General features: G+C 36.0%; 1 protein-coding gene across 1 annotated transcript in view; it reads right to left on the reverse strand.

The window, feature by feature from the left end:
• The window catches only part of NRG3 (neuregulin 3), a 162,895-nt gene extending 136,433 nt beyond the window's left edge, over positions 1–26,462 (reverse strand). Inside the window, exon 1 of the mRNA XM_062618865.1 lies at positions 26,377–26,462. Coding sequence (XP_062474849.1) covers positions 26,377–26,462 — 86 coding nt within the window. The remainder of the gene's footprint in view (positions 1–26,376) is intronic.
• Positions 26,463–26,751: the final 289 nt, after the last annotated feature.

A 26,751-nucleotide genomic window follows, 5' to 3' on the forward strand; every position in this document is an offset into this window, starting at 1 on the left:
AAACCCTTCATGTAGATGGGGATGACTTTAGCCTCTTCCAGTCTTCTGGGATTTCCTATGATCTCTGAGACTTCTCAAAAATTACGTAGAGAAGCCTTACAAAGATGCAAGCCAGCTCTCTCAACATCCTCAGGTGGATATTGCCAGCGCCCATGGATTTACAGGGGTCAAGCTCCTGTAACAGTCTGTATACCAACTCTTCCTTCATGATGGTGGGTCTGCCATGTCACAGACAGTTGGATTCCCCCCCACTCCCCCATTTACAGTACTGAAACATCTGCATTCCTTTATTGTTTTGAAATGCAATGCGGATAAACGCAAATGTGTATTTAGCCCAAACTTTATCATTAGTTATTCCCAGATTTTATTTCTCTTTCTCATTCTCATTTAAATTAATTCTGTATTCTGCTAGGAGCCAAACTCAGTGCAGCAATCCTCTTGCTTGCTAACTCCCAGAAGACCACCATCACCTAGGAAGAATCAGGTTCTCCTCTCAGCACTAACGGGGAACCATGACGAAAATACATTGCACTGAGGGGTTCTCAGTTGCTATTCTAAAATCATCATTTGTATATAAAGAAAATATACTCTTTTTCATTTACTCCCTTTTTACAAGACCCTATTCTAGGAACAATATGCACAGTTTAAAATGCTTTCTCAGAGAAAAATGTCTACAGCAAATGCTTTTCTATGCTCCACAGCTCCACAAAATTTTTAAATCACAAGTCTGTAACTCAGAGGTTCCATCTAGATACTGGGCTGGGGAACCACCTCTCCCAACCTAGTGTTCTATGATCCCGTGATTTATTTTCCCCAGCAAAATATGAATTTAACAAAATTCTCACCCTAAAAGAATTGCAGAGATTCATAAAATAGGACAACAGCAAACAGGCTGATTTTATGATTCTTGAAAGCCTGAAGTTATCAATCTGGATAGCAGAAGAAAAAGAAAAGAACTGCCTCACTGGAGACAACAGACAAATGCTGCTGGTAACAAGGACTGATGTGGTCAGAAGAGCCATCATCATCTTCTCTTTTTTTTTCAGTAGCAATTTTCTTGATTTAGCTACCTGAACACCAGTTTTACTTATTTTAGTGCCTTCATTTGGATTTGGATTTTGTTTTTGTTTTGTTTTAAGCTCTGTGACAGTTTTAAGCCAGTGGGAACAGCAAGACAATTATTCTAATGATGTAGATATTTCAGTGTAAAGATAAGACCACTACAGCAATGTAATTTCCAGATGGATACACACACCTTGGAAAGAAATCATGTACGTAATCTGAGCTCCTTTCACTTAAGAAAATACCTGGTAGATGTGTCCTAAATGTCCACTTATATGTGACAGAAAATAAAATGCTGTACTCATACTATCTCCAGGCATTTTTAAACTATTGTTTGGTTGCTATTTAAAAAAAAAAAAGAAAAATTTCACTGTAAAATTACTGAACGCAAATCATAATGTCAGCAATGGAGACTGACACCCAGCCGTCAAATGAGAACTCCCCTTTTCCAAGGGCTCCCTAGTATTACACCACAGACCCAAGGCAGCTAAAACTGCTGTGGATCACAGGTGAGTTTTGAATGCTTGAATATGATGACAATTATATGGTAATTGCACCAAATACAAAAAGGCTGAACAGTTAATATTAAATTGGCAGTTTTCCTATGGCAAAAGCAGCATCTTTTTCATCAGTAGTTCTAGTGAAATTTACAACTAGCTGTCATTTAAATTTTTATATACTCACATATACACACACGCATATATACACTACATATTGAAAATACATATTTTACTATATCTCAAAAAGACTGGAAAAGGAAAAATCCCTTGTGTAAAGGGCTAACATGCGTCTGGCTTGCAAGCCATCAAAGTGGCTGCAAATTATTTAAAGCCTTCTGGCATTTTACAGCAAGTGGATAGATTTACTTACACAACAACCAGGAAAAAAAAAACAAAACACAAAAAAAACAAGAAGGAGCTAAGGAATCTTACACTACCATTTTCTTTAATCAAACATAAAAAATACTTCATCCTGTACTGTATTCTTTCTACTTGAAGAAAACATTTCACAGGCAAAAAGCACTCACAATTTACACTGCAAAACAAAATTGTCAAGGACTTCCCCTCTCTAAATGTTATTGAAGGAACAATAGGACCAAATAATAAAACACCTTGATAGAACTGTGCTTAATCTGTCTAAGGCTGCTGAAAGAGTTGATCATAGTTTACTTATGAGAAAATTAGATGACTACATGAAGAAGCATTCAATTCAATTTGTTCATAGCCTTCTGACATAACGCAGAAATTCAGACTTGTTGGCAAGCAATGGGAGTTTTATGTCAATCTTGGCTTACCCTGAGGATCATCTCCCCATCCCTGTTGGTTTATTATTTGTTTGATTTTCCAGAAGGTTATTTGACATCCCAGAAACATAAATGAAACAAAAGATTTCATGAAGTCGAACCCTTGTCACTACACATATATTGATTTAATTTTGGCATGTGTGCAACGTGACACTGATAAAAAGCAACAATGACTTCAGGATATTTATTTACTCCCAAATACATGCATGAACAATTTCTTTCTTCACTGAGAACACACAAACTGACAGAAATTTAGGACATCTGAGATTTTCTCAGTCCTTAATCCAATAAACATGTATTTGCCAATAATACACTAAATACAAATATTTGATGGTTTTCCCATTGCTGCTTTTATCAATTTCTATTGATTACTACAAGCCAATAAAATGCATTGCTAATTTGATGGTGCCTGTTAAACATTTGTCGTTTTTTACCATGAAAAGCTAGCTAAAGCATTACTTCCATATGTGGTACATCACTAACTGAAAATACAACAAATATTTCAGCTCTGCACAATGAGTTTTTTCATAGCTCTCAGACTGTTAGCCCTAACTTCAGGAGCCCAAACTTTCCTCATTCTGCACATTTTCATACCCAGTGTTGAGTGTTGTAGATATGAAATGGATCTGTATTCCTAACTACAACAGAATTATTAGCCAATAGAATCTGGTGGATTTTGTTTCTTATGAAAATCTCTTATCTAAGAGGATACACACACACACACACACACATACACAAAAAAAAAAAAAAGGAAAAGGCGTGTGGATACTAAAGCATATTTATAAAGAAAAATCCTGTTGTTTTCAGATTGATACATCTCTACGCTAGAATAGCTGTGTTTTTATCAGGAGACAGCAACACGAAAGTTTGCTACTTTAAAATCGTAATTTATAGAGTCATTGTTGCATCTTGATGCCCTCGCAATTTATTCATTGCCTGCTTATGCGGAGACATTTCATACAACATAAAGGGACCAATTAACCTCAGAGCAGGAAGGCCTAGAAAATATTATTTCTCTCAGCTTCTTATTACCACTTAGTACCCAGATAGTAAAGATAATAACAAAATTGCCAATGCCTGCCAAGTAATCTACATAGAATTAGTTAACGCCATTTCTCCAGTTGTGAACCACAGGTGTATATTTTTCTAAACGTCGCACCACAATCAGCATTAAGAGGACAGAATGGGTGAAATGAAAAGATGTGAATCCCCATGGTCAGAAAGTGTTATAATCATGCAAAGAATAGATCTTAAAGTCATAGCAACAATATCCTGCAGTGGGAATGAATACCCCATTTTATCGCCCATGCACTTCATCAGAAAAATAAAAATGTTCTCAGATGAAATGAGTATTCAGACTTCATTGTGTTTCAATGATATTAACACAGACTCAGAAGCTATACTTTTTTCGCAGAAGATCCTGAATCCTGGCAGGATAATCCTTTTCAATATTACAGATCTATTTAATAAAGGCAATCTGGATTTCTGCTAAGTATGCTATGTAGAAGCACCTGACATACTGATTAGAACTTTCATTATGTGGCAGTAACTACTTATAGGATAGGTTAATTAAGAGCTGCCTCTCAGACTTTAGTAATAAAATTACTCAGGTCTTCTGCCTTGATTGGGTGGGTGGCTCATATTTGTTGAGCTTGAATGGGAAAAAAAGGGGTTACTGAGGCACTTTAAAAAGAAATACAAATAATACTCAAAATTTTCATGATGAAAGGTAAGTAAACAGGTGTCTCAGAAACTGGAGATAGGCTAATAAGGAATTATAATAAATTTCAATGCAGATTGATTAATAATATTTTAATAAATTTCAATTCTGAATAAAATTCAATTCTGATTAATAAATCCTTTTATAGTTCTGAAGGAGAAAACAATAGTATCAAAACCAACTGCTTTCTACACTGGAACTGTTATACTGGAATAAGAAAGCACTTTCATAAAACCATGTAGAAAACAATGGCAAAACTACAAGGGGAATTAATCTTTATGGAAAGTTTCTCTTAAGTTCTATATCGCAGAAATTCTTCATAAAATTGGAAAGAAGGTTTATAAGAAAGAGTAATAATTTTATGCCATATGCTATACAGAAAATGTTGAAAATAATCTATTGCTACATAAAAGAAATCTTACTGCAATTTAGCTACTATTGTTTAGTTACACAAATATTAAAAGGACGTTTACTTGATGCATCTTATTGCAGTTCTAGATTACTCTTCTTGCAGTTTGTTTCTGTTCAGGAACCACTGCTGCCAGAAACTCCCAAATCATTCCAGTGAGGAATTTCGAAGTCTCCCTTACCTATCTATGTCACAAAATGAAAACTGGAATAAATACATTAGGTGACCTTAAATCAAATGAGAAAAATCTGATATGTAATACTCTTTCTTAAACAGGTGATTTTAAAAAGGAGAAATGCTCAGGCACCAGCAGGTTCCTGTAATGTATAGAGTTGGTGGATTTAAACTGTATTTTAGTCAAACATTTGGGTGCAGTTGCAAGCAGGTTTAAACTTAGTTCAGTTCAGTGTCTAAGTCTGCTTGAAGTTCATTTTGATCTTGTAATGAAAAGCCCTTTTTAATGTAGCTTTTTAACACATGCAGGATATTTAAAACATAAAAGCCATAGTTCAAAGATCTTCAAAGTAACCTAAAAATCTAGTATTATTAAATCAAAGATTTTCACACTGTAGCTTAAAAATCTGTTATTATTAAATACTTTCAAATTAATTTGGTAGTCTAAATTAATTTGAAAATGTTTAATTTTAACTGGCATTGTTTCATCTGCTCCTGTAACATAGGTTAAACATCACATGAATTCCACACTCCAAAACACTGTCATCTTGTCAAATTTCAAATACAGAATGGACTTACTAGTTGAAGGTTAGTGTTGTAATAACACCTAAGTGACATATAGTGCTGCCTTAATGCTGTTTTCCCCTAATTTACTCTCTTGGAAGAAATGCTAACATTATTTACATAATTTTGGAAATGATTCTTCAGGTGCTGAGAATAACCACCACTGAAGAAATCAGGAAAGCCTTATGGCAAAGAGGTACGGTTCTTTGAAACTGCGAGAAAAGAAGTTTGGCTTTGGTACTTTCAAGACTCTCTCCATATGATTTGACAGCTACACTCAATTTGTCTATTTTTTTCTCACTTTCAAACACTGTATCAGTCAGAACTATGTAAGACAGATGTCTTTTTATAATTGAAATAGGCAAAAAGTGGGTCTTAATACAACAAAATGCCTATGCACAATTTAAGATTTAAACTATTAAACAGTTGTTAAACACTAATCTAGATTTTTCAGTATACTAAATTTAACTGATCCATGGTTTTACAGTCTATTACAGAAAATTAGTAAGTACCCTCTTGGCACAGCACAGGACCCAGGACACAGTGGTATGCACTTTACAGTTACTGCAAACTAGAATTAGTCCTTCATTTTGGGCTTACAAAATTTTTTGAAAAATAATCAGCTTTGTTAATTATCACACTTTGAGGACAGTACAGAAAATAAGCACCAAAAGGTTATAATTAAAGGTTTTGTTGTCAATATCCTTAGACAAGTATTTTCAGGGACAAAAACTATCAGCAGCTATCTCTAGACAAGCTGATGCCATAAGGAAGCAAATCTTACAAGAAAAAAAAGTCAAAATTAATATGGAGAAATTTCAAGAGTTAAACAATCAAAAAAACCTTATCTGTTAATAAGAAAAGCCACTAAGTAGAGTCAATCACTACTAATCTGCAATGCCAATGCCAGCTGCAATCATACTTAAATACTGTGAAATAGTCCCATATCTTCAAAATAATTTGTTTTCCTGGCTAAATATATATTCAAAGAGAAGACTAATGTAAGATGATTTACTTAAAGATCCCTAGGCACATTATACTTTCTGTATGGTTTCAGTAAATGAAGTTCTGTTCTAATTCAGAAGGAAAAGCTTAATTTTGAGAAGTTAACTTTCTGAAAGATTAAATCACCTTTGCATGAAATGTCAAAAATAATGGTTCTGTGACATTTTAGAATTTGGGGAATGAAAAGCTGGAATAACCAGCTCCAGTCAGAGTAGTCAGAGAGTGAAGGCAGCTTGGAAGTGAGTACGCATGAGGAGTGAGTGCAAACCTTAGCAGAGAATAGGGACTGAAAACAAGAATAAAGTGTCAGGGAAATGAAATGCAATGGTGGAAAATACATAAGAAGGATAAATGAAAGTACAAACAAATAAAGCCTGAACTTTAAAGGAAAAGGAATCTATTGCAACACAGAGGTGGTAATCGATGAGAAGCTGATTTTCCAATATTTAGAACTGCACATAGATAGAATTCCTTCTTCTAGTTGAGATGTATTGAGAACCATACTCATCACACCCAAAAAAAGAATCATGAAGTTACCTACATTAGTTCAACAGCTGTGAACTCTGAACACTAAGGCAGTAAAACCTAAGCAAAAACAATCTTTCATGGAATGGCTTGTTTTGCATTCAGAAATAACTATATTTAGAAAGCAGTACAAGCACAAGTTTTCTGAATATAGATGGGTCCCGCAGTCTACCTGCCTCCACCAGAACACAAGCTGTGTGATCAATGCTTTGGCGTCAAGTGACTCAATGGACTCATGTTTCTTTCTCCTTTCACTGTTATTGTGCAAAATGACCTGTTTCCAGAGGGTAGGAAGTAAATTTTCAAAATACAGAGTTTAAGACCACGTATTGCAGGAAAGCTTTTTCCTTCCTACCCATTACATATAACAGAGCTCAGGATTTTCTACAAAAAATAAGAATAGCCTGGCACCTACAGAGCCCTTGCTTTTGTTTGTCTAACTTTGCTGGAAAGGAATTTCTGAGCCCTTTAATCCCAAGAGACACAAAAAGATAGACATGTAATAGAATACACTTATGACTAGGTTTAAATCCATTCCTTACTGACATTCAGTAAAATGAAAAAAGTGACGTATACTGGATTAAATATCCTAATTGCTTTTGCACACCTATGACTCTGTTGCATTAAACATGCTTTCTAAGGATATAGCAAAACAAGGTAAGTCCCATATAAATGGATCCATCTTAGATCTTATTTTTCTCATGAAAGCTTAAGAAAGTTGTTACCTAAGATTTGGAAAATTTAATTAATAGTTCCCCAAATCCTTCTTATTCACAATCTCATAACCTCAGCATATAACACCTTACAAAGCAATACTACCAATTCCAGGCAGTGAGAGGTCAGAATTTTTGACTGTGCTGTATGACTAATAATTTTAATTCAAAAACTGTATTTGTGCCACATCGCAATTCTTATATTATTCTTTCTAACATGATGCACTAAGGCACATTTTTTTATGCTATCATTAATTGTCCACGTATGTCAAGTATCTTATTTTTTACATTCTTTTTATTTAGAATTTTTGAAAAAAAATTAAAAAAACCATAAATTATGTTTTTACAAATAGCTGTTAAAAATATTAATAAAACTTTATTGTTTTCTAGAGTTACCTACATAAAAATAAAAAACAGGTATTAAAAATCTTGAAAAACTGCCATAAAATCTCTTAGCAACGATGCTCCAGGATTCTGAAACTAAACTTGACTCCTTTGGCATGAAAACAAAATCTGCTAGAGGTCAAAATAACCCTGACTATAAGCAAAAGTGAAAATGAGGCACGCAAATTCAGCACAAATGCAGAGTGGCACAGCTACAAGTCAGGGTTAGCTCAGGAATCCCAAGACAAATTTGCTTTTGTCATAAATGCTTTGACACCAAGATCCATTTTCTGTTCAACACTGATTATAGTATCTCAACAACCGTTTTTTTTAGTTTTACATTCCTGAGATCTCAGCACTGTGCTGGTACCATGGGAAACACATGTTTCTAGCTCCCTCTTGTCACACTGACAGTCAATCACTAACTAATCAGAGAAAGTAATCAGCTTTTTCAGATAATTTCAGATGGCAGTGGTGACTTGAGAGAGCATAACAGCATGAATTCAGTGTGGGCATGCTCTGTGAAGCATAGTAACTCCACACCGATTCTATACAGAAATGGTGGGATAACGGGATGATGAGGGGACCAGCTTTATTACTGAAACTCTGCCACGGCAGGTCTACTCCTTGAGGAGCTTAAGTAGAAACCATACTCTAACAGCATGTTTACAGAAGTGCCTCTAAATCCTACTCCTCTTGTTGACAGGCCTGAAACAAAGTTCTATACTGTTTAAGTCAGGAATGTGATTTTTAATTATTATTTTTAACAGAGCCTCATATAAGCATTGTTAGAAATCAACCAATATAAGAAACATTACATGGTTAGAGGACACTCAAAAAGTAAATACGCTTTGGTTTTCCAAATTATGATGTTCCTGCCTTACCACACCCTTTTTCTACCTTGATTTAAAAAAAAACTCTTAACCTTTAATTCTATGGTTTGTATCAACTGCCATCAGTATTGTTTTTATTAACCTCCTACTGCATTCATGCTGACAAAAATCAAGGCTCATTTACAGTCATGCTGGTGAGTTGCTGTCTCAGTTCAGCCAGGTTATCATATTTGGTTGATATAATGCGGCTTAATTTTCTGAAAGAGAAGTATTTTATGTTAAGAACATTCAATGTTGTCAATGCCATCAGGACAAAAGAAAAAAAGGTTTTAACTGAAGACATGGAGACATTGACCAGAATAATGTCAAGTTTTAATACCTAGTCTATGCCTCTATCACTCAAATGCAAAAAAGTGAGTTGGATGAAAAAACAGTTGATAAAATCCAGCTGTACTCAGAGGAACATTTTGTGAAATACTCACTTAAGCCCTACTTGTCACTGTGAACATGAGTCATTCCACAGAGTAAGTCTATTGCTAACCTTATCCAAATGCAAATATAGCCCAGAGGGAACAATCTGTTCATTGAACAAAAATGCATGTATCAGTGATACATAAACACCATCAGATTCACATACCTGAACCGCCTCAAGCCAACTCAACAAACAAAAAATTGAAGCAACCACAAGACTGATAGATTTGGATAGATAGTGAACAAAATACTGTAATATTGACGTCTTTCAGTGTGACCCTATGTGATTAAGAACCTGAACTATGAGCACCGCCAAGCAAAACAACTTTTTTGCTCTGTGATTTCATTGATTTCAGCCTTGACCTCTCTGTTGTTGAATGAATAAAGTACAGATCATTTTGAAATGGAAAGACAAAGCGCATGAAGAAAAGACAAAGTAAAACTTTAATTAGGCAACTCCTCTTTTGTTGCCTCGTTCAGGCAAAAGCAATGGACCATATGTTTTAAGTGTCTAAATCTGCCTTCAGGTTTCTGAAGAATATGTCTCTGTGGGGCTGTTTCTGCCAATGGCAACATTTTCTTTTTTTTCTTTTTTTTTTTTTTTTTAATTGGCTTAGAATTTGTTTGCTGGCAGCCACCTTCTAATAACATCACTACAAATTAGTAGTGTGCTCAGGAGTTTGGACACAGATTAAAAAGTCATAGAGTGGGTGGGCTAAAACTCATCAAGTAAATCACAATATATACTACAAGCCACTTACTTCTTGTTTTGGAAATAAATTCTCTTTAGGACATTCATTTCAAACAACAACTGGGAACATGAGCTATTTTCAGTTCTGTAACAGTAATCAGTAAACTCAATTTCCAACTCCCTCCCCACCACTGCCACATACTATTTGTTTCACGCAGACATAAATACTATACCAAATTTTGATTGGTAACTCAGTGGTGAGAATTACTATCAATATCAAGGTATAATAAATTTGGAACATTCCCCCCATGTCACTGAAGTGCCACAGCACATTCAGAGGATGTAGAAAACTAACCACGACAGGGTGATCAGTTAACTATGATTGAGCACAGCACAGGACCTCATCACCTCCAGAGATCTAAGATGCACTCCAACTAGGTCTGTCTCTCCTGATTCAAATTGCTTGTCATTAGCTCCTGCCAATTACTACACTTGTTACAAATCTGTTTTGACTAGTTCAACCTTGCACTTGGCCAGGGAGCAGCACTAATGAAAGGCACCATCACATCACTGTGATTTATTGCTCCGAGTAGTCAGTCAGCTAATGTCCTCTCTCAAACCTCTCTCTCTGCCAGACAAAACTCACTCTGTGTATATATTTATGGTTTAACTGACTTACTCTGAATCTAAGCATAATTTTTCACAGAGTAGATATGTTGCTGACTGTAAACAGCTGACGAACAAGAAATGGAAAGGTGTGTGCACTACTGAAAGACCACTGGAAAGCCTTATCTGTCTTGCTTGAATAGTATTCAAAGGAACATAATGACTTTGTAAGTAACTGAAATGGGAAGGCTCCACACCATTCATTTATCCCTTTTCCATCACACGTTATTTCCTATTTCAAAGCTTCAACTTTCATACATCTGCTATTAAGTGACTGTAGTTTGAAAAAACAAGTCATGTGAAGTTCAGTAAGTACCATGTATTAATGCTATGAAATTTCATGTAACATGTTTTTTTTCTGTTCTTTGTTGCTATAATCCAAAGGTGTTACATTCCTGTATTAGGGAAATAATAAAAAAAAAATAATCTTTCAGCAGGAAATTGTCTGGCTTTAGAAAGAAGATGAAGTATAGGGTTTTCATAGCCATTGATTTTTGAGGAATGAGGTAGCTGCTTTAATCATTTGTATAACACCTGCCCACAATAAAGAATCAGTTTCTGCACTTTATATTGTTTTACTGATTCAACACATTTTATTTGAGACAAAGTCAATGGTTACACCACTTTACTGAGTAAAGTTTATTTCAGTAGATCAATACTGACATACGGTGTGGAAACCTATGAGTGTGCGTGAAACAGCCTTCATCGCTGTTCAAACACACCTGCTAACAATAATGCTGCTGTAACAGTAGCTCAGAAGAGCACAGATGAGACTAGTTTCCTTAAAAACACAGCGCTACAACATTCTAGAAATCACACTTCCATCTCTGAAGTGTTTTTCTTCTGCTTCTGTCACGACAATTAACAACCATTTTGAGACCAGTAAACTGCAGCTTGCTGTGGCAAAAGTGATGCCTTCCACCATCATTTTAGAAAGGAAATATAGTGCATACTTCAGTTTGTCCTGCTCCGCCTCTGTTATAGTGCTGCTGCCACAGACAGATCACTGGGAGTATGTACTATTTCCAAAAGGGTTCCTATAGAAATGATGCCAACTGAATGTGCTCTCATCATTTCATATACTACACTTCCTCCATGGTTTTTCATTTTCATGGTTCATAATCTAAGAAATTAGAACATTCAATCTCAGGACCTACAGATTAAAAGTCTGGTCTGAAGCTCAGGTTGCAGACTTGCTTTGACTGAATCATATTTTACCTGTGAAGTTTTAGAGGAAGTCAGAAACAGGTCTTCATCTTCACAGGACAGTGTTCGACAGAATCAGATAGGCAAAGGTCTCGAATGATGAAGTTAAGTTTTATTTTCAATTCTTGCACATAAAGTTTTATTCTTTGCTAATTATTGCCTCAACTATGATGACAATGAATTCAGTAGTAGCAGCAAAAAAACATATTTCATTAGCACCGTATTATAATTTACATTTAACTTGACAGATTGGTAAACGATGAAAATTCATGCTAGAGTTTAAGTAAGGTACTTAACTAAAAAGTAAACAAGTATAGAAAGTTTCTCACTGCAGGACAACACACAATCTACTGCATTTGGCTGATCATTATTTTTTGAAATCCTGACATGAACAGCCATCCAAATGGTACCATGATTTACTGTCCCTTTGCTACTATTTTCCTTCATGAATTCCCTTAAATTTATCTCACAAATTCTATAGCAACTTTTACTAAGGATGGCAAAAAGCTTTAGAAAGTGAATTAACCAATTAATCAGAGCACCACAGTGAGTCATTTTATGCAAGCACATAGCAAAATGCAAATCCGAATCTGGAATATATATAAAAGAACTAAATTTAAATTTCATGATAACAGAATTGTACTTTGTTATTCGGGTGTAACTGAGCCTGAAAATTGGTGAGGACATGAAAATAAAAGTATTTGGGATGGAGCTTTTTTTTTTTTTTCAGAATTCTTTTTCTTTCCAGCAACAGTACAAAATGAGAGCAAAATAAAGTAAAATGGAACTCTGTGAAAAGTAATCTCTATTATTTATATGATGGTCTTAATCATCAAAATCTATTATCTTCAATAAAAGCCTCCTAGGTACTTTGAGCTGTTTAGCTGGTGATGGACTCTGCTTTACTGTTCACTTATTTGCCTTTTCTAAATCTTTGCAAAGACTACGTATGCCTGTGGCTCCCTTAAAGAAACACAGATCAGGAAGAGCTCCTTCAAAGTCAGGAACATCAGACTTATTTTGGACAGCAGTTGCACTAGAGTATTTGTGATTCATGCAATGATAAACAGCAATCATAAAATTAACAGAAATATCTCCTATGTCCAGAGACTTTATGAAGGCTAGCCTCATATACCTGTACTCATTATGTTAAGTACAAATCTGTCCAGAAAAATAAAGTGATTTGTCCAAAGAAGAAAACACAAATCTAACCCAGCTGCCACCACAGAACACAAGCAAGAGTGTGAGAGATTTCATTATTTTATTTACAACACTATAAAATAACAATTTTTAATGAAGTTGTCATATTTTTTGTAAGGGCTGGTATTTAATACGCAACCCTGCCAGAAATACATTCTAGTTTACACATGAAAAAATAGTCTGATTCTCAAAGTTAGCATAATAAACAACTTGATTTTTTTCAAGTGATATATTGAGAGTTATGAAAAAGAGCAAATGTGTAAGTTTATACTATAATATTTTCCAAAATACTTTGTTTTGAACTTTTATTAGAGGAATAGGTCATAAGAGAAAAATGGTCTTTAGAACAAGTAGTAAAAAAAGCCACCCAAAAACCAAAGCCATGATATTTCTGTGAGAGTATTCCTTAGCAGCAGAAATGAAGAAAACTCAAAGGAAACCTATAGATTCTAACTTACTTTATGTCTCTGCACATGATTGTCTGGAATTTCTACACAGCTGAACAACTAACCAAGCAATGGGTTAAAATCTACACCACACAGACTTCCATACGAAATTATACAGATCAAGGCTTTTCTACTTCTAAGGTGGAGTTTATTGTAGCTCAAATCCAGCTTGTTTATGCTTGACAGATTTCCCATGAGAGCTATCATCACAATATTTATGAAATGTATTTCAGTGTGTGATGCCCCATTTCAACAAAACTCAGAAAATCAGGTGAACTTCAAGCCTGTGAATTCAAGAGAACTATTTATCTTCTTTAAGTGATTTACTTAGATTAGGACCTAAACCTCAAATCCCAGTTCCCAGCTTCAAAATATACTCAAAACTCAAGTAGACTTTCCTTTATGTGCCATGCCTATTTCACAGAAAAAAAAAAAAAAGCCAACTTTTTATTTCTGCTGAAAGTAAAAAAATAGACTGCAATACTGCTATTCCGGACAAGACAGGATGAAGTTCGGATCTCAGCACAGTAACCTTGTTTCATGCAACACTGTCCATTTTAACAAATACATTTACAATTCAGCAAGCTCCATTCCATGCACCAGAACAGTTTAGAACCACATTGATTGTTCAAGTAAGTTTGTCTGTCAGAAGATGATCACACTGTGAGTCATCATGACTCTTCCTGTCAGACAAGTGATATCCAAAACATATTTATGCTCTGCTGACCAAGATCATCAATGGAAAGCTATGCGAAAACTTGGGTTTCCTACACTTCAGCACCACTCTAAACAAACATGTTATTTAGAAAGGCTTGCAGAGCGACTAGATGTGCTTTCTGAAAGTCCTTGCAAGGGATGAAATGCTTCATAACAATAAAGCGAGTTTATAGTCCTCTCTCATTTAGCATTGTTTCTGCTCTGCACTGCAAACCAGGGATGTGGGGAAAGAGCCATGTTGGACCTGTCACTGTGATCTGCTGTCAGATATGATAAGATATGGTGAAACACCGAGAAGAAAATGTTGGTTGTGGCTCTATTTCACAAACCCTAAAACTGCAGAAATAATTTATTTCTGTTGTACAACTACTACCCACACATCCCTTCCCAGCTACAAATTTTGGCTGCCACAGAAACCCTGTCTCACCCACTGCTCTGAAACTCAACAGTGGCACCCAGTGGCTGTTCTTTGTCACATCCAAGTACTTACAACACATGATTTTTCGCCAATCACTTAAAAATTTTAATTTTTGAAACTGTCTAAAACTATGTAAAAATCATGCTTATTAAAAAGGCTGTGATAACTCTGCCTAGCTGTGGCAAGTTTCTATTTTGTTAATTTCAATTTTCAATCTGTTTCACGTTCTAGATTCTTTTTTTGGGTTTGGTTCTCCTTGTTATGTTTGGGTTTTTTTTTGTGATTTTTTTTTGTGATTTTTTAAATTTTTTTTTGTTTTGGTAATATGACATGTCCTTTCTAATCAGCTGGACATTATTTTAACAGCCTTTCTCTGGTCTGTACAAAAAAACAGTAGCTTCTGATTAAGCCTTCCCCTTAGTTTAAGTGTATTTCAGATGGGTATTTTGATTAGAGAAATTTAAACAGAGCAATAAAAGAAAATTGCACTTTTTAAAAATTCATCAGTAAAGTAAAAACCAGGAAATACTGAGACTGAACGATTAGCTAAAGAAAAAGAAACCAAACCCAAATCAACAACAGAGAGCTGCTAAGAAGATTTCATATTAAATAATGTGCTATATCTTTTCTAGAACCCAAAGTTTAACTCCTGTCCCAAGGAATTCACAGGTAAGGCAGTGAAAGCATGGATACTAAAAAAATATGACAAAAATAAATAAACCTGCACAAAGACGATGTATGCACCAACAGTTTGAGGACAATAAGTTGAATTTATATGCGCATTTGTTGCAGGGTTTAAAACCTTACCATATTCTTTGAGGTAGATCATGGAAGCTCAGAACCAAAAATGCCAGATGACAACTATACACGTGTTTCACACACGAAGGAAAATAAGGAAAATCTCTTCTGACAGCCTCAGCTCTCTATTTGCTATAGAAATTTGTATTTACTACCTCCATATGAAGATATTGGACATACTTTTGCTTCTCTTATTTTGTATCTGATTGCCTGTAATATCTTGTTATAGTTTTCAATAGTGCAAAAAGTTTTTGCAATTAAGAGATAGCACAGTAAAATACCTCATCATCATCACCATCACTATTGTAAAAGGACACTGGGTAAAGGCTGTGGAAGGCTGCTGAGGAGCTAAGCTGGCAGCAGTGTGTGCGTGAGAAAAAAGAGAGAGGGAGAGGGAACCCTTTGTTCCTCAAATTTTACAGAGCATAATCATCTATACTTAGCAATACAGCTCCCCAAGCAACAGAAATAGCATGATGGCAAAAAAGTAGTCGTTCACCTGCCTGTTTTTCAGGAGGCAGAGTGGCCAAAGCCTTTACCCTGGAAGCTGTACTCTACTGGCACCCACACATACAAACAAAAATATTAAAAAGGCTTCTGATGCTGGCTGCAATTTAACAGTGCACTAGTGACAGCACCAGTTCTTTACTAGTGAAAATGACAGTTTTTACCGAGCTTTCTCAGACTCATTGCAAGTATTAGCTGAGGTAAGCACCACATTACCTACGCAAAGAATTAATAATCTACCATCAGTACAAATGAAAATACTTTTTTCCCCACCTCATTAAATGTGCTTCTAAACATACATGAAAATAAGTAACTCAAACAACATCAATATGAATGGTGTCTCATGCAAAGACGTCTCTAGGCTCACCACATTACAACTTCATTAGATAAAATCTATAGAGAATAGACAAACCTCGTGGCACATCCTTAAGGTCACTAAAATATGGAATAAATGGAGAAAAGAATTCCAGAGCTGATGGCTCTTCATTGAGAAAATTTTGCTTTCGGTCCTTACATGTTTTAATTTACAGGATGCTACTGAAAGGAGCTCATTTACTTCCAATATCCAAAGCACTGAAAAATTAGGCTTTCCAGGTAAAGCTCATCACCTTGAATTGTACCCAGAAGAAATTAAAAAAGTGGCAGACTCTAGTGAGCAGAGGGGAAATACAGAGTCTATTATTAGCACTGTCACCACAATGCATGCATTGTGTGACTGCACACCAAGTCCCTTCTCTGCAACATGGCATCCCCTCAAGCATTTCCCACAAATAAGACCAGTAAGCAAGGTGCAGCAGGTAAGTGTTCTCAGAACATACCACTGTATACAAAGCATACATAAGGGAGCTATAACAACTTATCATAATATTAAAAATACATATCTATATATAGGACAGCAATATAAGGAATCCAGAACAAGTGTGGTTTATGTAACTGCCAAATGCTTTGGACATATGTTAAAATATTGGGCAAATACATATCTGTTTTAAAGGTATTTTTCTGAAAGAAGTTGCCACTAAATGTATTATGCCTTCAAGTATACCCTACTCCTAATCAGAATGATTGCAGTGGGTGGAACACTCCTGACAGAAAAACAAAACAAAACAATACAGCCAAAAGAATCAAAACACCAGGGAAAAAAAGAAATGATACTGAACCTGAAGCATGGACCTAGAATTACGGACTTACTGATATATTGTTTTATAACACTACTGGCCAGCCTGCCTGCCTGCAAAATCAGCTCTCGTCTAGTGTGGACTGCTGAGTAAAAATGGTATTATTCCAAGAACCTCAATACCTTAGATTTCAATATTAACAAAACAACAACAAAGCAAACAATTCTAGGACCCAAGCAAAAAATATTTTAAAATTTCTACTGAAAATCTTAAATAAGAGTTATGAGATTAAATGCATCATTTAATCTGAACCCTGTCATACAATGCTATCTATAACCCGTGATCTGAGTTCACATTTCTTAGGGCAGGCAACTTTCTCTCCAAATTTGACACTGTTTTTATGGTACTTCCCTACTTAAAATCCTAACTATTTGCAATGAAATACTGGCAATTAGGTAACAATTCCAGGAAATGTGAAGCAGTGATTTTTTTCGCATCCTCTATTTCCAACACTCTGCCTGCCCCCAGTTGAGAACTAAGGCTTTCCTGCTCTCCAAAAACATCAAAAACATCATCTTCAAAGGGGTTCATAAGTCATCTTCAGCAACAGTGTCCACTGTTCCAAAAGCTGGGATCTAAACTGGAACACAGAAACACATATTCATGTTCAGAAAGGAAAAGGAATTTATTCTCACAAGTAGTGAACACTACAGCATTTTCTATATGTGGTACTGCTGAATCAGAGTGTCCTTGCACTTCATACCACTTTTAGAGTCTGTAAGTGGAATACTTCAAGCCCTCGAGGTCCAGCATGTACCAGCAATTTGTGGCGTAGCTACAGAGCTTGGATTACATGAAGACGACAGGGTTTGGCTGGTGAGGCAGTAGAGGGAGATTCACTTATCCAAAGGTTTTGAAAATTAGAAAAATAAATCATCATCATCATCTCTTTACTGACCACAGTAGCTCGGAAGAGTAACTGAAGCTCAACGATGGAGATAGAGGGAGCTTAAGCCACTGTCTCCCTCCTGCCCTTAAGTGAACCCACAGCTGTTTTCCAAATGCAGTGGTTTTGGAAAATGCTACACATTTTCATTAATTATCCCAAATATTCATAACAGTTCTCTGCTTTGATTATAATTAAAAACTGCATATCTTTTACCTATTTCTAGGTATTTTTCCTTGAAAAAGCTACATCACTATTCCCTTTTCTGGCATGAAAACAGCACTTTACAAACATCTCTCTGAAGTAAGCTTCCAGAATAGATTATTAACCTAAAGGAATTCAACACACAATTCTCCTTGGTAGTCAGTGGATTTTGCTGAAAAGCCTTCTCCTAAAGTAGGTGGACCCCATAAATAGAATAACACTTGTAAAGATGCAGAGATACACGATTTTCTTAAACAATAAGTGTTGACATGACAATCTCATTCAAATCATCAAACTTATTTCAGCTCCTGCTTTGCACCAAAGCATATATAAAGAAACCCTCCATCTGCTACTGCAGGAATGACTTCTCTCCCTAAGATACCTTCCACATGTCCATAGCAAAGCAGGCCTAAATAATGATTCATTGCTATAGATTAACTGCTTTTACAACTGCAAAGCAGGCCTAAATAATGATTCATTGCTATAGATTAACTGTACAAAAGGCTGCTTTTGTATCTGCATGTGTTTAGTTCAGAACAAGACACTGTGTAACTGTTCAAAATATATAAAAAAGTCCAGCATGCACCCACAGGATTCTCAAAGGCATTCTGTTGTAAGCGGAATATGCCTCCTATTCAAGTACTCCCCTTTCCAATTAAGAATCAAAATGCAAAATTCAGTAGGCTTCCAAAAACTTAGAGAGTACAAATAAAAGAGCTGTTTCCTGTTATGCTGATCAGTAAATGGGTATGGCTTAATCTGCTTGTTAGAAGAGAAATACCTTGCCAAAATTAACAGATCTAATACCTTAATCTGTTGTAGCACAAGTGTTAGCCTATTAGTGAGCAAATTACGGAGAAATCCAGACAGAGAACCACATACAATAATGTGCTTAGCAAAGCCATGCCGTGCCTTCCAGTGCCTGCAATTAACTATGAATTACAGAGACCTCAAACACCAACAGCTTGCTCAGTTAAAACCTCATTTTGTTTCCATGCTGGTTTCATCGCATCTCAGAATGACTTGAAAATACGATCCAGCCCATTCTTTGTTAGGCACAGCATGCATTAGTACTCACAATAGGTTCAGTTCTACTGGATGAAGAAAGCCAGAAGAAAATATCATCAGTAGATAACACTAAATCCTTAAAAACTCACAGTGTTCTCACCCAGGCTTCTGTAGCCCCTGAGAAAGTTGCATCCAAAACATAACAATCATGTGGATGCACTTACAGGGATTCCTAGCTGCTATTTCTTCTTGCACTGTGTCCATCACTGGTTGGCTGAGGATAGTGCCGGTAGCCTCAGTGAGAGGCTAGACAAGTTGCACAACGCTCTGAACAGCTCCTCCAGTTCATGCCCTGTTAGCAAAACTGCTATGACAGACAAGCTTCACACAGTAAGACCTCAGTCTCCAGAAATGTCAGCATGGCACTTTCGTAAGTACTAAATTCATTTGCAAAAGTGCAAGTCTTAAAGGCTCTAATAATGTAACTTCATCTGTTGAAGCTGTTGATTCAATATGATGGAAATGTTTCATACATTTGTATTCATATCATTTTCTTAATGGTTCCAAAGGAGTTATTTAACGTCAATTAAATGCTATTAGAATGTCAAAGGGAGTTCATTTTCAATATATTTTATTCTTTCTTAATACTTTGTTGCAGTATTTTCACACTTTTAGTTCAATAATGGTACAAAGTTAACTGACTGCAAATGAACTGAAATAATGAACAATTTCCTTTTGTCCCTAAAACGAATTATACTGGCACTTGCTCGTCTGCCTGTCCAGTCTAAAATAAGGTCTCCTCTGTCTTCCAACACTGAACAAGAGGAATAACTGCATAAAAAGTGTAATAACACATGAACACTCTCTAAGTAGGTCACCTTCCTTGATGTATTTCTAATGATATTTTGACCCCTCTTTCTGGCTTTTTGCAACTGAGGAGAATCTAATTCCTTTCTGACCCTTTCTTTATCAGTGCTTCATTCTCCTATGTGTCAGCTGGTTCTGGAGTCTTTAGTATCTTCCTAGCTGTTCCCCATTTTCTGCTTTATTTAATGAGTCACAACAACAGTTTTCCCCATTTTATTTTCCCCATTAATTGTCAGATCAGACCCTGGTTGCACCTGGTATTCAAGCTCTGATTTTTGAGCTAATTCTGATGTAATACCTCTTTTCCACTCCTCACAATGAAACTCACACAGATCTGTGCTGTGAATGGATTTATATCATTATTTTTATTTAACCAAATCTGTGTTGTTCATCAACTTTTTCTTAATAGGACTACATGCTGCTATAAACCAATACTTGTTAACTAGTACCCAATGTGATGGGAGTTTTTTATCATTTATTTATAAACGCTTTCAGATCTTACATCTGTTCCTTATAAACTGGCACAGAAATGACTGACCCCACGGTGTAACAAATCTGATTGAAAAGCATAGAGTTCTTCCTGGGTTACATATGGCCTGGTAGATGATTAGATTGATAAAGGTGAGAGAGAACAAGATGGTGAATATTTTTCTTCTCCTACAAGCCACACAAAAGACTGGTTAAGTGTGAATTTCAAAATTTGCGGTCCAATGTCACTGTTATATGTTTCAAATGATGCTTTTTGTCTCATAATGACACCCTTCTTTCTAATTTCATGCTTATATCCACCTGCTTAAACACAGAAAACAACTAGTTAAACAGGGCAAGTGGGGAGCAGTTACTGAGAAAAGGATGGAAAGGGTCAGTTTTGCAGCAGAGTACCTCACTCCTGCAGCACAACGCTGTCCAGCACTATCCTGCTCTCATTTTGGACACAAGCTACACAATACGACAAAAGTGGCTACAATAACCTTACCAAGGCACTTTTTGCCCAAATAGGAAAAAAAGATCTCAAAGAGAAACAAAGACACCTCCCCCCTCAAAAAAAAAAACAAACAAAACAAAACAACAAACAACAAGCAAAAAACCAAAACCAAAAAACCAAAAACCCGAACAACAACAAAAAAAAAACACAAAACCAAAATTGTTTCTGGAGCTAAAGAAAGAGTTTTTCTCCTAATAAGTCAGATCTTTTCTATGAAAATGCAATGGCCGTAGTAAAATTAAGCCATGGTAAAGATGGATCTCTCATCCACTCCAGCTTTTAAAGCAGCATTTTGTGGGCTTTTTTTATAGCCTGCTGTCAGTCATTAGATGAGCAAGCACTCCCCCTAATGCTTCCTATTCTTCCCATGTCAGTGGCAACAATATGCTATTAATATAAAAGTGAAACTGTGCAGCAGACTCTAATGCAAGTTGCCTTTGCTCAGCTCTGTCAAGAGAACAGAAAAGTAGAACAATTCTGTACAGTCAGAAACCAGATGAAATGACTAAGAAAAACCTCCCCAAAACAGCTCAAAGGGACTTGCTGAATAAAGACAGCAGTCATGCTGCTTCCCTGACATTTGATGAAAAGATGACCTCTCTGAAAATTTTAAATCTTTCCTAAGAACAAATACAAGTGTTCCAGTCAGAACTTAAAAAATAATGATTGAAAAAGTGATAAAGACAAAAGATTTTAACTAACTGACCCTGTGTTTTAGGTCTTAAAGTACTGCTTTAGCAAAAGTATCATTATTGGGGTTTTGAGTCTTCACAAGGAAACAAGTGGTGCATTTCATAGAACACGTATGCACAGTTACAATGCAAGCTATTGCAAATAAATACTTTTCTTTCAGAAAACTCACATACAATAGAAGAAACTGCTGAAATGCATTGTGTTAACTTACAACAGAAATTCTACAGTTTGCTTACTTCCCCATATGCTGAAGGACCTCTCAGACCATACTCTCACCTATCCTCCTGCCTATCTTTTTGGAAAGAGTAATAATCATACAACTATGCTTTTAAAAGATTAGCTTTTCAGAAGTCCCTTTAAGCCTCTGTTTATATGAAAGCATATTAGCTAAGCCCTCTCAAACCATACAAACTGTCAAGATTTGGTACTACAGAACACAGTGCTCCTATCAGAAAAAGTGTTCAACGACCTTCTTTTGTAACTTCTTTCTCTGAACATATGCATCATATAACATTAAAACACTACACAAGTATCTCTTACATTCTAATCTCTCTTTAGTTAAAAGACCAACTCTTTGCATGCTTTTATGTATTTTTGCGATGTATATCCATCCATTATACCTTTTCTACATACACCTGGAATAAGTAAATGGGTTTACATCCTTTTTTTTTTTTTGTTTTTGACATATGTTTATCACTGTGTACCTTTCCTAAGCCTGATCTAGGTAACGAAGATGGGTTTAACACTACATCAAATAAACATCAAATAAATTTGCTCTTTACAGAGATAAACAGCTTTCTTCAGAAACACTTCCTAGCTATATAGAGAAACCTACACTTCATAATCTCTGTTGCTCAATTTATCATTGCCTGTTAAACACAGAAAAACCCCATACATTAAACTCATGTTTCTGATTTATGGAATACATACTGTTTTAATTTAAAATTACTACCACTGAGTATCTGCTGCAATGTTAATATTTTTGTTGCAATACATGGAGATCCGCAAATATCTCAGGTTAACATGAGTCAGAAATCCAGAAGGAAAGTAAAATATAAATATGTCAAGAATCATAGCAAGGGTTTCAGCATCTGTTGATCCACATGGTTTCCCATGGCAATCTTTCATTACACGACTGCAAATTACTCATGCATATTCCTTCTTTATAATCATGGGCCTCAATTTTATGAAAGCCTCTGTAATTCATAACAAGCAGGTTACCCTTCGGATTCAATGAGAAACAAATCACCCTTGCAGAATAAAACTGTAGGTCATTTCTGTTTTAGCCATGTAATTTGACAGCAATATTAATTCAGGAATATTTCTGGTTTTCTGCTAGTGAAAGGCAGTACCAAGTGAAAATCTGAAGAGACTGACAAACACTACATACAATGCACAAGCAAGTCTAACACTGAAGAAACAACTCAGGAGTAGTAGAACACATTGCCACAGCATCTAGACATGGAACTCAAAAATAAGGATCTATGGATCACAGAAATATCTACTATGTTCAGTGAGAAGAAAAAACATTATGTTTCAATGGTTTTGAGTCAGACAATAACAAATGCAGCAACATAAAAACATATACTTAAAGATTAACTCATAGCTACCCTTTATATGATGAGCTTGACTGTACTTAACTTTTAAAGCATCTGCTATGTTCCAATATTACAGAAAGAACTACTGGACTACATCAGGTACGTAAGAATTGGAAAGGTCTTGGAAAATCTCAATTCCTTTGATTTCCACATTGTATGTAGGAGAAACGTAAAACCAAGGGTATCTGCAGAATTTACGCTACTTATTATCCAATGTATATTTTTTTGCATCTTGTTAAAGTCAAGACTGCTGGACCAGCTCCTTTTGGAATACAAAGAAGAAATTACGGATGTTTCTGCATGGGAAAATGTTTTGTTTTTTTTTTTCAATAGGATTATTATAGTGTCTCTGGAGCATTAACTTTTTTCCCTCTGAATTTATACTGTGCCCATGAAAGTAAGGCTTTGATAGAAGATTTGACTCCCTAAGGCCATCCCAGTGTTAAATAAGAAATCTAGATTCACACCCGTATGCTACAGTATATATAACTGCATGACTGAAACTTACAGTAATTCTTTCCTGGAGTTTCTGCTTTAGTATTTTTCTACTCTTTCTAGCATTAACAACTCTGAATCAGTTTGTATTATGAGGCTGCAGATGAGTCAGACATTTAAGAACAAACGAGAGCTCTTGTCTCAACTATGCACTGAAGTGCAAAGAAATGAGGGCCAGCAGGTCTCTCCAACTGCACAAGGCTGCAGCTGAATTCAGCTTGCTGGACTGAGCCCAGTGATGACAGGCTGAGAAAACTGGGGCTGTTCAGCCTGGAGAAGTGAAGCCTGCATGGACACCTCATAGCAGCCTTCCAGTATCTGAAGGGGATCTACAAGGATGCTGGAGAGGGACTCTTGATTAGGGACTGTAGCAATAGGACAACGGGGAATGGGTTTAAACGTAAATGGCACAGTAGTTCCTCATACATTTGTGTCCTGAACCATTGAAGAAGCATTTCCAGGGCACTAAAAATATCAAATTGCTGACATAAGCCAAGTGCTCCACACTGATATTTAGAGGATTGAAGAGTATCAGGCTAAAGCTCTTCTGTATCTAGAGAGACAATTTCAGCAGTGTGGTTGTATCATGTGTTCACTGCATTAGTCCTAGGGAGCTCTTCCAGATGCATTCCTAAACTGGCTTTTAAGACAGAGGAAAGTAACTCTGCCAGCAAAACTGCTGAATAATATAATACCAATTAGAACTTTTATGGGATAGGTAATTATCCAGATCTTTAAGAAGGTACTAGAATATCTAGTATCACTGAAATTGAGACACAGATTTCCAAATCCAGATATAGCTCTTACAGGTGTACCAAATTTTAAAGGGCTCTCAATTATGAATCACAGATGGTCTAAAAACTACCCAAGTAGAAGGACTTTTCTTTTTTTTTTCCCCTTTTCACAGAAACACTACACTTTGTCTGCAAAGATGGTAAGTTAATCTAATCAGAACTCAAATACAATTTCAAGTGTTTTCCCAAATAATCTTTCCCCAGTAATAAGCAGTAATCACCTGCTACAATTATATATGGCTAGAATTAGTAAATAAAAATGTGCAATGTTGATGCTTCATTTTGCCTGTTTCTTCTATAAAACACGCAGAGATGTACATTTTGGAGAACTCACACTAAAGATATGCAGCAGAAGCACCCTTAAACTGACAGATTACTGCAGAAAAAAATCTGACTCTCATAGTCTGGCCTTTTTACTTTTACAATCTTAATTTGGATTTACATAGCAGTGTGATGTTTCTGCTCCACCTACCTGTCATCTTTGAAGCCGATTTTTAAATCCATTAACCTGATTAGTCAAACTAAGCGGTAGCTTGAATAGTAATTTTAACACAGTATAAGGTAATTTGGAGAACAGAGAGTTTAAGTGACAGTGCAGATAAGTGTGTATGTCTCTTACTAAAACAACTGCAGCATTTTAAATTCTAAGGCTAGTTCCATATATTAATTTAGACCTATTCAGAATTAATTAGGTAAGTTATATTTTCCAAGAGCAGATTTTAGGAAACACACCAAGGATGTATTTATAAAATTTCAAAAAGTAACATCTCAAATATATTATAAATTAAAAGATGATTGTAAGCAGACTGTTATGATTTTGGGGGGAATTTTGACAGAGACAAGTAATGCAAATAATTCACAACATCTTCAAGACATCTTTCATATAATCCTTAGGTAGAAACACCACATGCAACCCTGCTGTCTCTGGCAATTTCCTGCAAACCTGAGGGCAAAGTCAGATACTCTGAGCCACACAAGTGGCTCCCTCAAAATATTTGGAAACGCTGGACTACAGTAATTTTAAGTTTCTGTACATAAACAAATCAGGATACAAGCAACTATTATGTTAATAGCAGTTTAAAGTGAAAAAGTTGATTTCTGTAGAAAATCTGGGCAATGCAAAAAACCTGGTTGTCAAGTGCTTTATTTCCAGCAACACTGTTCCTTGTGGGCCCCATTCTGCCTATTGCTTGAAATCTCCCACTACACAGAGCCTGTGCTAGCTTTTTTCACTATTATGAGGGGGTTATTTTTAAAGCACTCCTACAAGATAGGGACATTAGATGCATCAGAAATGAGATATTAGGAATAGTTACAAAATCTGCTTTGGCAGCCTCATGAATTCTGGAAGCAGAACTAGAAGTACCTGGGACTTGTTTAATTCCTCAACGAAGCTTCAAGAAAAAAGGAGCGTTCACTGAGGAAGAGATAAGCTTCATTCTTGGATCCCAGTATGTGACCTCCGACATTTCAGTAATACTGAGCTTCAGCTTCCTTTTCACCCTGTGCTGTTTAGACCATGATCACTTCTGCACTCTCTCCTGCTGTGAATTTATATAAAGGTATACCTCACGCAAAATAATTTTATGAACAAGTTTATCACTCTTGCAATGGAAAAGAAAAAAAAAAAAGAAAAAGGGGATTTTAACAGATTTAAGGCAACATTCACAAAGAGTTTCCAGAATAATGTCACTTGGATATTCAGGGAAACTGATTTCATTTCTGCTAGCTTATTCAGTAATAGAATTGACAATTACTTTAAAAACATGACAGGCTTTTTTTCACTACAAATCTAATGGCACAGAAATCTGACCACAGGATTGGAGATCAGGACTTAAATATAATAGCTGAAGACAAACCTCAACCCCACTTCTTTGTCATTTGCTTCATTAGATATGGCAATATTTTTCTGGAGCTTTTTGCCAGAGGCTCCAGGTAGGACCATTCTCCCTAGCTGCAGTGTAGAGTACGTTTTTTACATCTGGCCCGAATCGAACTGGTCCAAGGGCTACTGTGTGAGCTATCTCACATTTAATTTGCTCAAAGGCTTGTTGTTGCTCAGGGTCCCATTTAAAATCAGTCTTCTTCCGGGTCACTGATTGAGAGGCTTACAATCGAACTGTAATTTGGGATGTGCATTCTCCAGAACCTCACAGCACCCACGAAAGCTTGCGTTTCCTTCTTATTAGTTGGTGGAGACATTGCTGTTACCTTGTTGATCACATCTGTGGGGA

Source organism: Pezoporus occidentalis, unplaced genomic scaffold (genome assembly GCF_034315485.1).
Source record: "Pezoporus occidentalis ecotype Australia unplaced genomic scaffold, CSIRO_AGI_Poc_V1 ctg204, whole genome shotgun sequence".
NCBI lineage: Eukaryota > Metazoa > Chordata > Aves > Psittaciformes > Psittacidae > Pezoporus > Pezoporus occidentalis.